The sequence below is a fragment of the Tenrec ecaudatus genome, chromosome 6 (genome assembly GCF_050624435.1).
Source record: "Tenrec ecaudatus isolate mTenEca1 chromosome 6, mTenEca1.hap1, whole genome shotgun sequence".
NCBI lineage: Eukaryota > Metazoa > Chordata > Mammalia > Afrosoricida > Tenrecidae > Tenrec > Tenrec ecaudatus.
Window position 1 is genome coordinate 86,701,190 of NC_134535.1, and position 14,825 is coordinate 86,716,014.

The 14,825-nt window shown below is 42.8% G+C and overlaps 1 protein-coding gene across 1 annotated transcript; it reads left to right on the forward strand.

Annotated features, from left to right (window-relative positions):
- Nucleotides 1-9,303: 9,303 nt before the first annotated feature.
- On the forward strand, nucleotides 9,304-10,386 carry LOC142451530 (olfactory receptor 10AD1-like). Its single transcript, XM_075553311.1, has one exon. It carries the CDS (start codon nucleotides 9,304-9,306, stop codon nucleotides 10,384-10,386), a length of 1,083 nt encoding a protein of 360 aa, XP_075409426.1.
- Nucleotides 10,387-14,825: the final 4,439 nt, after the last annotated feature.

Genomic DNA, 14,825 nt, shown 5'->3' on the forward strand with positions numbered 1-14,825 from the left:
CTCTCTCTCTCTCTCTCTCTCTCTCCAATCTCCCTGATACATTTTTATATTCTAGCAACACAAAGTAGCAGCTTTCAGTATCTATCATCATACAATCACCCATAGTGCAGGTCTGAGTGGTTAGGGAAAGATTTGATGACAGCCAAAGGTCTTCTCCCTCCAAGTGGGTAGAGGGAGACCCATGACTGGAGCGTCTATTCAAGTTCATGGCAAACCAATGTGCCAGAGTAGCGCTGACCTCCGCAGGGTTTTTAGATGCTTGGCCTTGTTTCCACAGCCCTGAGGAGGGCATTCTAACTGCCAAGCCCTCAGTTCATAGTCACCATTTGCACCACCCAGACCCCTTTCCTCCACCTGGTGCCACTCACTCTCCCTGGGTCAAGTCCACATGCGTATGGCTATTGTATCTATGGATCTAAACAAAACCCAGGAGCATTAGCGAGGGGTTTGGCATTGAGGAAGCAGTTGAGAATCAAATGCTCCTCCCCCTTTTATTTTCTCATCATCCCCTGGGCCACAGGCAGTGGGGCTTGCACACTCCCCTACCTTTAGGGTTCAGGAGAGTCCGTAACAATAGCAACACAGCAGCAGCACAGGAGACCAGCAAGGCCACTCCCGTCACCTAAACATAACAGTTGACCATCTACGGAAGTCCTCACAACTTGTGACGGATGTTTTTCTTTGTTTGTTGGTTTGGTTTGGTTTGGTTTGGTTTGCTAGTAGAGACAGGAGCAAATGCAACTTCACCCAGGGTGAAATGGGCAGCAATCACTGAAGACTTGACTGTGGGTGCAAGCGTTGGGCTTCATCCTCCAGGAATGACAGCTTGTCAACTGGAGAAAAATGAAGGTGGGTGGGCGGGTCTGTTCCCAAGAAGGAGACATCGCATAGGTAGAAAGTAAGGGCGTTAGAAAACTGTTGGAGAAAGGGAAGGAGTAGCTGATGTGTACGAGCCTGTATGAGAGTAGGTAAAGATAAAGAAGACTCACCAGCACGGACTGGCTTTATCATATGGAGACTAAGAGACCTAGCGGTGTTGTGGGTTAAGTGGTGAGCTGCCACCCCCAAGATGCGTATTTCAAAGTCTACGAACAGAAGAAAGCTGAGGCTGCCTGCTCCTGTAAAGATGTACAAAGCCTCAGAAACGCTACGTACTGTCTCTAGGAGCCAAAATGGACGCGACGGCAATGGATTAATATGGATGCTTGAAAGAGTGACCTCGGATTGTGAGTTCTGTGAAGAAGGGTCTGGCAATACTGTTGGCTCAGAAAGTTGATTAGGAGGCCGAGCTGTGGATTTTCCTGTCGGTACTGACAACTGCGCAGGCCGGAGCCTGGCCCGTGACTTTGGACTAGAGCAAATAAAACCAGAGCTGCTCTACTGGAACTGGCAGTGTAGTAGTCTCAAATACTTCCCAGCAGGAAACTCTAATCCTTAGGCAATCATTTTAATGTTTTAAAGACCTTATGAGAAGAAAATTCTTCCAGGTAGCATTCCTTTCCTTGAAGGAAATGGGGTCAGAAAACCAAGGAAACAAAAACAGGTCGTCATAGAGGTAGTTCCAAGATGAATTTCATTCAGTATCTTGGAGACCCATTTTCAGTGTTTGGTTCTTGTACCTTCCACCTACCGCCACGCCCAATGACTAGCATTGTTATTGTCATCCTCTTTAGCTAAGATCTGGTTGTTCTTATGTTCCAAAGCATTGCCTCCATTGCGAATTGGAACCAATGTAATTTTATTCCTCATTTTTTCATTTTTTTAAATGATTCATTCTTTTGAACTTTTCACCATGGTGTGCAAACAGCAGAGCGTGTTAGTTTTTCACCCGACGATTTGTACACAGTTTGTTTCATGACATTGATTGCAATTCCCCCAGTCTAGATTACAGCGTCTTTGCACTTCCTCCCTGGGTTCCCCATTTCCATTCATCCTTCTTTCTTGCCCCTTCCTGCCTTCTGAGCTTTGTTTGGGGGCAAATGTTGCCCCTTTGGCCTCACACAGACCGAGCAGTACTTCCTTCCCTGGTGTAATTCACCGTCTAGGCCTGTCCACTGTTTGATTGAAAAAGGACAAAAGTTGATCATTGGGCTGAGTTTATTTGCAGGGTTGAGGGATGTCGAAAAGGCACCAGTCTCTATTAGATCAGTAAGCCTGCCCTTCCTTATGACTTTAAATTTTGTTCTACTTCTTCCCTGCCTCACCCCCCACCCCTCTGTGTAGAGCCGTTTACTCCTGACCCTGGTAGTCATCAGTGCTGGTCGTCCGTTTCAGAGTCGCGCAGGCTGTGATTCCAGCCCTCTTTTATTCCTTTGGAGTCGTTGCTTTCTTGAGTTTTAAAAATGTGTTCACTCTTCTTTGCCCTGGAAAAAGATAAACCAATTTAAGAGGGCTTCAAACTTTTGTAGAAAAATGGAAGAAAAAGACAATGGATTGTTCCCACAAACTTTCTGAAGCCCATCATTCTATCTTAGATGATTCTTTGCTGGCTCTTCAGACCCCAATTGCTATTCATCGTAGTAGGATGTAGGTCATTGTCTTGGTGGACTATATTATACCAATTGGCCTCAGTGTCCCCTGAGACTGCGGTTTCAAATCCACAGGCCACTCGTCCCTATTCCCCACCCCACCCCAAGGTGTTTGGTTATAGCTAAGAAAATGTCAGAACTTTCCTCCTGTATGCTCTACTAGACCCTTTGATATTTTTCAGCATATACAAATACATATGTAGAAATATCCTGTCAAACCTGCTGAGCTTGCATGTCTACCTACTCACAGGAATTATTCTTACTGCACAATTGTGTATGTAATAGTATCTACCTTTGTTGTCTTTTCTTCCTGTGTTCCCTTTCAGGGTCTTCTTTTATCTTGATCACGTTGTGTGCTTCATTCTTATAGTATTGAATGAAGGGAAATTCCCTTTCCCTCATGTCTACTCGCTAGCTAGTGTTTTCCTCCCACTTCCCTTCCCGTTCCAGGCGGCCATCAAGCAACATTTCTTTCTGTGTGTAAACCTTTTCTTCACTTTTTCTAAGAGTGGTCTCATGCAATATTTATCCACTTGTTATTGGTTTATTTCCCTCAGCAGAATGTCTTCCAGATTCACCCACATAATGAAGTGTTTCACAGATTCCTTATTATTATTCTTATTGTATAATATTCCATTGTGTGTAATTATTATTTATGCATTTATCCATTGATGAGTACATAATTTGTTTTCACCTTTTTGTAGTTGTGAATAAAGTGAGGAACATGGGTGTGCGTGTATCTGTCCATGTCAGGACTCAGTTCTCTAGGATATTTATCTAGGAGTGGGATTTCTGGATCGCATGGTGCTCAACTGTTTAAGCAAGTGAATATGGACAATGAGGTAAAACTGGAACAACCAAATAGGATGATTATGGTCAGAAGCACTGGAATAGTTCACTCAGAAGTGTAGTGAGCAGCGTCAGGAGCCTGATGTTCGAGGCTGGGCGACTACGAGGACTGTGGTGAGTTGACACACAGTCAACAAGGTATGGCTGGTCACCATCTTTGAGCAGGGGACTGCTGTTCTGATTCTGTCAGTCAAGGCTTCTAGGCAATGTGCACACTGCCCTTGTTTTTTAAGGGGATATTTTCTACCAGGAAATCAGTTTATAATTTTTCCCATTCTGGTTACTGTTCCAGTTCTCCCACAGTGTACAAATCCAGCTACATGTAACAGGGCTATCCCACACGTGCTTGATGTCTCCTTGTGAACTTCATAGTCCAGTAGCCACTCCACCTTCCCTGAGACGGAATGAATGGAGAGGGGAGAGGCCCAGGCTGTTTCTTTTATTAGAATTTTCTTCAGTGAAAGGAAGCATCAGACAAAGGAAAGAAGTTATTTACTGACGTTCAACAACATTTATCGTTTCAATCCCTTAACCCATCAGAGCTATAGTTAACCAGGGATTGGTATTACATCAGGGTAAAATATGAAAATGTCCAAGGCATTCTTATTTCTGCTCTCATTTGGCTACTGCCCCAGTGCTAATCATTGCTTTTTTGGAATGTGGAATTGCTTTTGAGCCCTTTGCTTTTCTTAAAGGCCAGGGAAAAAATAGGTTAATTAAATCAATTCTAAGCTACTAAAAAAAGTGTTGAAAAGTAAAGATGTCACTATGAAGCCTAATGTGTCCCTGCACCAAGCCATGGTATTTCCAGTCACCTTATATGCATGTAAGAGTTGGACGTTGACTAAGGAAAACTAAAGATGAATTGATGCATTTGAATTATGATGCTGATGAAAAATATTGAAAGTACCAAGAACTGACAAACAAACTGATCTTTCTTAGAATAAATATAGCCAGGATGCTCCCTAGAGGCACGGATGACAAGTTTTTGTCTCACATACCTTGGACATGTTATCAGGAGGGAGAGACCAGTCCCCGGAGAAGGACAGCATGCTTGGTAAAGTAGACAGACAGTGATAAAGGGAAGCCCTTCAACAAGATGGATTGGCACAGTGGCTGCAATAATGAGCTCAAACATAAGAACAATTGTGAGGATGGAGCAGGACCAGGCGGTGTTTCATTCTGTTGTGCACAGGGCCACTCTGAATCAGAACTGACTCGACAGTATCTAACAACAACATAAACAAGGGTATTTGGACTCCAGGCTGAACATGCATTCCTTATTTGTTTTTCTCCTTGAAAAATTGTGTTTGGCTAACTATGCAACATAACTTATCAAAAGTTCTTCTGTGATATAAAATGGCATCAACTAATATATCTTAATAATAAAAATGCACAGAGATACTCTTACAATAAAATAAAATTACATTATCAAATATGGAGAGAATAATTGACAACAGTACTTGTGAACTCTTCCAAAGCATAGAGAAGGAAAGAATATTCCCTAAGTGATTCTATGAAGAAAGCATAGGCCTGATAGTCCAATCGGACAAAAGACAAGACAAGATGAGAAAACTTGGCCCAATATCACTTATGAATATATGCAAAAACCCTCAACAAATTACTAGTGAACAGGATCTAACAGCATAGTAAAAGAGACAGATACCATGGCCAAGGGAGATTTAGTACAGAAATGCAAGGATGGTTCAACATTACAAATAAATTAACATAATGTATAGCATCAATAGAACAAAGAAAATAAACCTATGATCACTTTATGGAATTAAAAAAAGTAATTGATAAGATCCAACATCCTCTCTTGGTGAAAACCCTAAGAGACTTTGGACTAGAAGGGAAATCCCTTATTATTATTCAGGGCATATATTAAATTTAATATTTATTATTTTATTTACTTATTTATCTATTATTTTATATAATATTATATAATCTTCATAACTCTCACCAAATGACTGGGTGGGTGCATACCAGTAAGGTTATAGGACTCTACTGCAGGGACTGGCTAATTTTGACATTCTGCTGAGGCATTTCAGAAGGAGGAAGCTGGGTATCTCTCAACCCTCAAAGAAGAGGAATCATGAGATGGAGGTATCTTTTGGATACTGAGGACCCGGCACAAAGAGGCAGTGACTTGCTAGAACTAGAGCTGTGAGCTTTCTGGCCCACAAAATGAATCAAGCTGAATGCCTTTGGGTAGCAGATTGGCTTGCAGAGTAGAATGCCCTTTGGGTATTTGTCAACGACTTTTGTAACACTTGTTTAAGCAGGGCAGAGGCCAGGGGCCGCTTGATTGAGTGGCTGAAAACCAGAGAGAGTGTATCTGCTGGCATAGCTGGGGGGAAAAGGAACAATAGATAAAGTAATTGTATATTTAACATTTCTAATCCTGAATTATAACCAGTTAATTTCTGTAATTACTCAATTCACTTCCATCAAGTCAACTCTGACTCATGGCGACCCTATAGGGCAGGGTGGAATCGCCACTGTGGGTCTCTGAGACTGCAACTCTTTAGGGAAGTAGAAAGCCTCAACTTTCTCCTGACTTCCCCCACAGGCCCCATAATTGTGAGTATTGTTGTGAGTTCTGTGTAGTTATTGGGACAGATTAGCAAACCTAGGAGAGCATTATAGTGCTGTGGGCGAAATGGTTGCTATCAAAATAAAGATTGGAGGATGGAGTCATATCTAAGTTCTGCCTAGGAGAAGCCAACCATGAGCTGATCAGAAATTGGATTCTCTTTCCCCCTTGAGAGCCAGAGGGAGTCCGACATGCCCTCCTTGCGAGTTCTGCAGGCATGGAGGACTTACACAATGAAAATGAAAAATACTTAAATAAATAGAAAGATGTGCCATGTTCATGAACTGGAAGATTCAACACTGTTAAAATGTCAATACTTTAAAAAGTGGTCTATAGATTCACCACAATCCTATAAATAAGTAGAATTAAGAGGAAAAATCGCAAACATAATAGAATGACCATTAGTATAGAGATTCTACAGATCTGCATATAAATCCTCTTTTACTATATATTCTCAGGGTGAAATTCTAGTCCAAGTATTAAATTTTCTTTCACGTTAAAGGAAAAGATAGTAAAATCTGGAAACATTGAAGTTTAAAACTGAGTTCCTTTATCTTCTTCAGTGTTCTTCTCTACTCAGTCTCTGCCAGAAGATTTATTCCTGTCCAATGTGGGTTAGAATCTGTCATAGTTGCAGTCTCTCAGCACAGTAAATACTTCTGGGCCTCAATGGTGTGTTACTTCCATGCTAAGTCTTTCAGAAGTTTCCTTTGCAAAGAGTCCAAAGGAATCTAATGAACTAACCAATCCAAAGCCAACTTGAGATTGAGTGGTAGGTGGTGACTCTCAAACCTATGGACAAACAAGAAAAACAGCTTCTCATTTTCAAAGCAAGTTACTAGAATTTCATTAGTACTAAAACAAAGAAGCAAAAATCCCAAGAAACTCAAAACATACAATATGCAAAAAGAGAGAACAAAATAAGATCATTAACCTTGAAGAAATGGTACAAAGCATGTAGATGTTCACACCTGTACTATAAAGTACAGCACATGTTCCACTTTGGAATATACCGAAGCAGACTTTCATCTTTAGTAATAAAGGTGTCAAAGAACTAGCCAGGTCATCACGTACGATTTCTCTTCCAGAGAGGCCCACCAGATCAGACCATCCTCCCTGGACAAGCCCCTCTTCAAACACCATGTGATCTTCTCTATCACTTGCCACAATGATGCTGTGACAAACATCATTCCATCCAGAACACCACAATGAGGTAGGAGGTGGTTGCATGAGAAAAAGCCCCCTTGTTTACACAAATGTTTGATGGTTAGCCTTGAATGGTAGCTCTAGATCCTAAGTATCAGAATCTCTGGCACAATGAAACACAGGTAAGCCCTTCTACTCCTATAGGCCCCAGTGGTTCCTGGGGTCAAACCTCAGTATTTCTTAGGCAAGTCTCAGAGGTCTTTGGCGTGGGCTCAGTGATATTTTTGTCCATTGGACCCACCTTGTCAGACCATATCTTATATGGAACAGAGGTCTCTGCTTTTCCTTGCCCTTTTTGGCAAGGTCAAGGTCAAGGCAAGGTCAAGGTACAAGGTCAAGGTACAAGGTCAAGGTAGAACACTCCAAGTGGAGATGATGAAATGGCCTACTACCCAGACACTGCCTTGTCCTTATCAGGAAGTCACCCATAGAGGGAATTCATTGTTACAAGGAGACAAAGTAATAAGTTAACTATTCCTAAGGAGAAGATGGAAAGTATAGGACATATGGAAAGAAAGGGATACCCAAGGACAAGTAGATGATGGCAGGGAGATAGAGAGAGGAAGAAGGAAGGGTTTTTAAAAGACAAACAGATGAGATCTAGTGAGAATGTCCATGGAAGAAAGTGGAAGAAGAGAAAATGAAGAACTGGAAGTTAAGGATTATATTATCTATGAGTCCTGGAAGGTGGATGGGATCTGACACATCCTACTTCCAATGCAACATGGAAAGTAGAGACAAGGGGAACATAGGAAGAACTTCCAAAAACTTATGAGAGTTAGAGAAATGAGGAGAATGCCGAATGCCCATTTTCTGAAAATGAAAACCAATATTTTTTTAAAAGAAAGAAAGAAAACCAGTATTTTATTCCTGGAGGCAAAGGGATGGATTGAAATTCTCTGAAGAGCCATTGCAAAAAAAGTTGAATGCGTGTCCTCCTCATAACTTCCCTTTGCTCACAGAGATGGCTGGATCACTTCTACCCAATGGTATGCAGCCCTAAATGTCTAAATCACTAGGCAAGCTATCTCCTATGAGGAAAGGCTGCAAGGGCTTACCACCAGGCCTCCCAGCCAGGAAGCACAGCATGGGCAATTGATAATGCAGTAGCAATAGTGAAGAGAGTGAGACTGACAAGACCTGACAGATGAAGTAAGTATAATTCTCTCCAGGGATATGTTAGGCCATGTTGACAAGACAAAGAAATTCAGTGACCTATATATGTCAAAAAATATTTTATATATATATATATATATATATATATATATATACACATATATATATGAAAGAGCTTTATATCAAGAAGTAATTATCTATCAAGAAATCATCCCAACCCAGTCCAACTCAAGCCCCTAAGTCCAATATTAGTCTGTAAGTCCCTCTTCAGACTCACGCATCCACATACGATGATGCAGAATGCAGGAAGGTCACAGGCTGGTGGGTACAAAATCGTGTGTCTCCATGGCAGGGCTCCTGAAGCTCATGGGATGGCCAGCAAGCAGGCAGGTGAAAGGGGAGAGAGGAAAATGCCCGTCTCCACAGAGTCTTTATGTATCTAAGCCACACTCCCAAGGAGACAACATCAGGATAGGTTTGACTACACCCCTAGCCAGGAGTGTCAAGTTGACATAAAATCATTTGACTACCACAGGTAGTGTACAAATCATTGCCACTTTAGGGCAGTTCTCAGAAATTTCTTTTTTCCCAGAAACTTTATCTATTCATCGGTTGACATTAGGGGCACAAAGTCTTGCATTTTTCTTCTATGAAAATACACCTTCCAATATCTATCAAGTGCCCCTTAGACATGATCTTCTATTAGTTCATAGCCACTGTCGCTACCACTCCAACCCTCCAAGGCTCAATAGTACCTTCATCCTTTGCTCATTTGGCATAGTCACCCACCCCAATTACATCATCTTACGTTTTCCCCACCAAATGCATCCCACTTAGTGACTCTTCTTTCAACATTGAAGGCCCTGATGCAGACGCAGCGCTGCACTTGAGGCCTGGTCAAAGTAGAGCTGCCATGCTCAGTTTGGGGGTATGTAGCAAATACACAAGCTATTGTGACCCTGCATTGTCACTGCCCTGTCCCGATCTCAGCTTACCGTGGGTTTACAGATGTCCCAAAGCTTTTACTACCACTGGTTCGCCTGCTCTTTTGTAGATGGCTTTCTGGACCCAAGCGAGTCCCTCGCCTTACTCTCCCTCCTGTGCTTTTCTCTCCCTGTTTTCAACAGGCCCCAGGCGGTGGACCCCCGGAATGGCAGCACAGTGACGTACTTTATCCTTGTGGGCTTTGAACAGAGCTCCCCTTCCACCCGGGCATTGCTCTTTGCTCTCTTCCTAGCCCTCTACAGCCTGGCCATGGCCATGAATGGCCTCATCATCTTCATCACCTGGACAGACCCCAGGCTCAGCAGCCCCATGTACTTCTTCCTTGGCCACTTGTCCTTCCTGGACGTCTGCTTCATCACCACCACCATCCCCCAGATGCTGGTCCACCTACTGGTCAAGAACCACACTGTCTCCTTTGCCTCTTGCATGACCCAGATGTACCTAGTCTTCTGTGTGGGTGTGGCTGAATGCATCCTGTTGGCTTTTATGGCCTATGACCGCTATGTTGCTATCTGTCACCCACTTAATTATGCCCAGATCATGAGCCAGCAGGTCTGTGTAAGACTGGTGGGTACTGCTTGGTTCTTTGGGCTGATCAATGGCATCTTTCTTGAATACATATCATTCCGGAATCCCTTCTGTAAAGGAAACCATATAGAAAATTTCTTCTGTGAGGCCCCCATAGTAATTGCTCTCGCTTGTGGGGATCTCCTCTTCAGCATGAAGGTTATCTTTGCTGAGGCCATTGTGGTGCTGCTCAGCCCCATGGTGCTCATTGTCGTCTCCTATGCCCGCATCCTGTCCTCCATCCTCGGCAGAGCCTCCTCCTCGGGGCGGGGCAAGACCTTCTCCACTTGTGCCTCTCACCTGACTGTGATCATCTTCTTCTATACCTCAGCCATATTCTCTTACATGAACCCCCGCAGCACACATGGACCTAACAAGGACAAGTCTTTCTCCCTTCTCTACACCATCATCACCCCCATGTGCAACCCCATCATCTACAGTTTCCGCAACAAGGAGATGAAGGGGGCTATGGTGAGAGCCCTGGGGAGGGCCGGCCTGGCCCAGGCAGAGTCTATCTAGCAAGGCAGGCCTGACAGCAGATGATCGTCTCCTTAGGTGTTACCTCTCCCCCAGTCCTGGCAGGTGGATGCCTCGTGAATGTTGAAAGGTCTTATAGGCAACAGTATTCAAGACACCCTTAATTTCAGTGCCTACCATGGAAGTGCCTTTTCGTGTGCGACTTATCCTTCTTATCTCATTTCAAGCATAAACTGAACTTTCCAAACTTCCCTTATTATTACATTGTACAATGGTGTGAGGGCAGGATTTCACCTCCTCTAACTACAGAAGTGAGGAGGAGGAGAATCACCCTCACCCAAGGTTCATTCCCATGGAGCTACAGACATGTCTTCGCCCTCCAAACTGCCTTACCAATCCCAACGTCAACTATCCCCCAACACCACTCTCTACTCCTCCTTCTTGGTTTGATACTTCCTTTCAATGCCCACATAGAACTTACATACAATGCCCATGATTCCAGATTTTATTGGGGAAATGACAGGCTACAATTTAAGAGCAGAAATGACTCAAGATACCGTTCTTCAACCAGACAGTCTTTTTCCAGTTGAGCTTTGGCCCCATAGTCCCTTGGTCTCCCCCCCTTCTCAGGTAAGTATTACAAGACCGTTTTAGTTCTGTCAATAAATGCTCATTCCACCAATAAACCTTGGTCCTGAAGATGTTTAGCTCTAGCTACATGGGTCAGCAAACCTAGCCCCTGGAAAATGCCTGAAGGAACTCCACTCTCCATCTAGCCCCTCCCCCACAGCACTCGCAGCTCTCATTGTCCGGGCCATGAAGCCCACTACTCTCTCTCCTACTCATGGCTCTGCTTCAGTCACTTCTCATCACCTCTCACCAACTGTGTCCCAGCTCTCTGTCACCTGGATAGAGGAGGACAGTGCAGACCTCTAGCCCGAATGGGGACACTCTCCATCTGGCTCCTTTTCCTTGATGTTTCTGAGGCGCCCCCACACCTCCTTTGCAGCTGTGGGGTTCCTTTTGAGCCTAGCAGGATGGAAAAGCTGACTAATGCTCACATTAGTTATACACAACCAGAATTGTCATGGTGTCACCCCTCAAGGGAACCATGTACCTTATTTACATTATTAACAAGATGCCCAGTCTCCTTGGTGGCCCATGAGCACCTAACTTTCCATATTCCTACCCAGTCCTTTTGGTGTTGGTTACAAAGACAATGCTGCTTCTCAATAAAGAGAACTATGGAAATGATGTCCGGACATTTTTTCTAGAGGAGTGCTTTCCCAGATTAATGCCAGTTAGTGGGAGGTCTGGTCTGGAAGCCTGCTGAAGAGCCTGTCAGAATAGGCTGTCATGTAGGTGATGTCTCTTGGGTGGTCTGGAATTCTTCAAGAAAGCTTCCCAAGCAAGCAAGAGAAGGAGTTGGATGCCAGAGATGGATGAACTGGGAGCAGAGAGTACAAATGTGAGCGAGAAAATAGTGTGAGCCGAGAACTGGCTGCTCATCATTGTCAATTGACAGTGGAAGCTGCCATGAAACCTCCTAGGTCAGGTAAGCCTCAGATGACGTCTTCATGGCACAAGAATGTGAGGTGAGCTCTTTGCTATTGTTTGCAACCACTCGGCTATTTGGTCATGTTCTGTGATTGTAATGTATCAGACATATACGTAGAAATGCCAGCCTATCTCTTGTTTTACTTAAAATACACTCGCATCTCTTGAGACTCTCAACTCCGATCTCGAACTTGCTCCCTCATCTCTGTTCCTATACCTATCCTCAAGAGCTCTGATTCTCAACAGGGAATTATTTTGCCTCCAAGGAGATATTTGGCAAAGTTGAATGACATTTGTGATTGTCATAACTCATGGAGGCAGTATGCTAGTAACATCTAGTGGGTAGAGGCCATAGATGCAGCTACAATGCCCGAAACATCCTACAACCCACAAGATAATCCCCCAAAACTTACATGACCCAAAATGTCAATACTACCAAGGTCAAGAAACACTGGTCTACAGAAAGAAGTATTAAAAAGGCAGAAACAAGAAAATGATGAGAGGTATTAATGTGAGGAGAGAAGACACAAAGGAAAACAAGAAGAAAAAAAGATAGAAAGTTTGCATCTGCAAAGCCATCTTCTGATTCTCTTAGGCAAGATTTCTGCTGGTAAGAAACATTCTATTTAAGGAATTGTGGTTTTAAAAAAAAACTTCTCTAAAGTTTCTGTGTTTGCCTCTATCTTGTCCTAACCCTACAATTAATAAACTTTTTCCTACTCAATTATATCCTCCCTGCTCCCACCAGCATGGGTTTCTACTTAAATGCTGCCCTGTACCTTTGTTCCTTTAAAAAAAATAATAACTTCCAGAGGGGTCTGGGGAGGAGACGAGCTAGTCAAGGTGCGATGTAACACCAATGAAACATACAACTTTCCTCTCATTCCTAAATCCTTTCTCCTCCCCCACTATCATGATCCCAATTCTACCTTACAAATCTGGCTAGACCACAGGATGTGCACTGGTACAGATAGGAACTGGAAACACAGGGAATCCAGGGCAAATGATCCCTTCAGGACCAGTTGTGTGAGTGGCCATACTGGGAGGGTGGAGGGAAAGGTGGTTGGAAAGAGGGAACCGATTACAAGGATCTACATGTGACCTCCTCCCTGTGGGATGGACAACTGAAAAGTGGGTGAAGGGAGACGTCAGACAGAGCAAGATATGACAGAATAATAATTTATAAATTATCAAGGGCTCATGAGGGAGGGGGAAGAAGGGAGGGAGGGGAAAAAATGAGGAGCTGATGCCAGGAGCTTAAGTGAAGAGCAAATGTTGTGAGAATGATGAGGGCAATGAATGTACAGATGTGCTTTACACAATTGATACATGTATGGATTGTGATAAGAGTTGTATGAGTCCCTAATATAACGATTAAAAAAAACAACCTCATCCACTCAGCAGTCATTATTCCCTTTTCCCACCAATGTCATATCCTAAGCTGTCTCAGTTCCGCCTCTCTGCAGATGGGCTCTTCTAAATGCCGTTCCGTGTGACCTGTGGAAACCTTGCATCTCCTTGTGGGAATATGCCTAGCACTTCAACATTTTTCCCTCATTTATTTACTCCTCACCATTTTTCTAACAATGCCTAACTTTTCTCCAAAGAACACTAAACTTAAGTTACCTTCTCATAAATATGTAGATATTTTAATAGAATAATATTTTAGTCTGGGTAGACTAGAGAAACAAATTCATAGATACTCATATATGTATAAGAAAGAGCTTTATATACAAGAGCAATTGAATATTGAGAAAACCTCCCAGCCCAGTCCAGACCAAGTCCATAAGTAAGATATTACCTCATATGTCTGATACCTGTCTGTAAGTTCCTCTTCAGACTCGCACAACGCATGCAATGATGCTGAGTGTAGAAAGCTACAGGTCAGTGGGTGGAAACTCTTGTGGATCCAGTGGCAGTGGAAGCATCTTAGTGCTGGCATAGGTCTCCACGTGGCTCTTCCAGCTCCAACGCTCTGGCTCCATGTAGTTTGTTGTCAGTAATGTCTCAGGGAGTGAGCATGTGACCCACTTACAATGAGCTATTTATCTCTGTGGCACTTCCATATGAGGTCATCAAGCTGTGACATGATTGACATGCTAAACTCCACTCCTTTACTCTTAAATCTCAAATTGACAACAGATTATATAACTACCACAAATAATAACTTCAATAAAATATCTTAGAGCGTTTAGCATAGACACACAATCAAAATACAATAGTGTGAATATGAAAGAAGAGTAAATAAAACTAGAATATCTCAATATTATCACATTATCTGTGAAAATATAACAGCACTAATTTATATTAAGGCATCCTGGTGACATAGTGCTTACACGTTGAGTTGCTAACTACAAGATCAGCGGTCCCAAACCACCAGCTACTCCATAGAAGAGTTCTACTCCCCTAAAGAGTTACCATCTTGGAAGCCCACAGGGACAATTCTCCCCCGACCTATAGCATTGCTATGTTTTTGAGTGAATTTATACTAAACTCTGATAAGTCATGATTTCATGGTATAATCTCCATAGTAGGGCCTACATTACTTGTCAAAGGTTATAAAAGCATTGAGAAAATGGACAGGAGGTAGAAAATGAAATGATGTAAAATAATCCATAAAGAAAGTGTATAGAAAAAGATAAAAAATAAATTACAGATGGTGGATTCAAAATAAATCATTCGTTTTGGCAAGAAATGCACAAGTATTTCTTGTTATTGCATGTTGTCTCATCAAGATTCCATGTGACAGAGTTTACACTATAATTTTTATATAAATCAACCACCAGGTAGTTACCCGTTAGAGCTGCCAGTTGGTTTCAACCACCAGACTTTCAGGTAGCAGTCCGACACTTAACCACCAGTGCTACTTTTAAAGTAGTCAGAAAGCAGGAAGGGAGAGGAAAGGAGGATGAATGGAACAGGGA

Excerpts from the sequence above, each read along its gene's own strand:
- LOC142451530 (XM_075553311.1), top strand. The coding sequence starts at position 9,304 with ATGTCCCAAAGCTTTTACTACCACTGGTTCGCCTGCTCTTTTGTAGAT.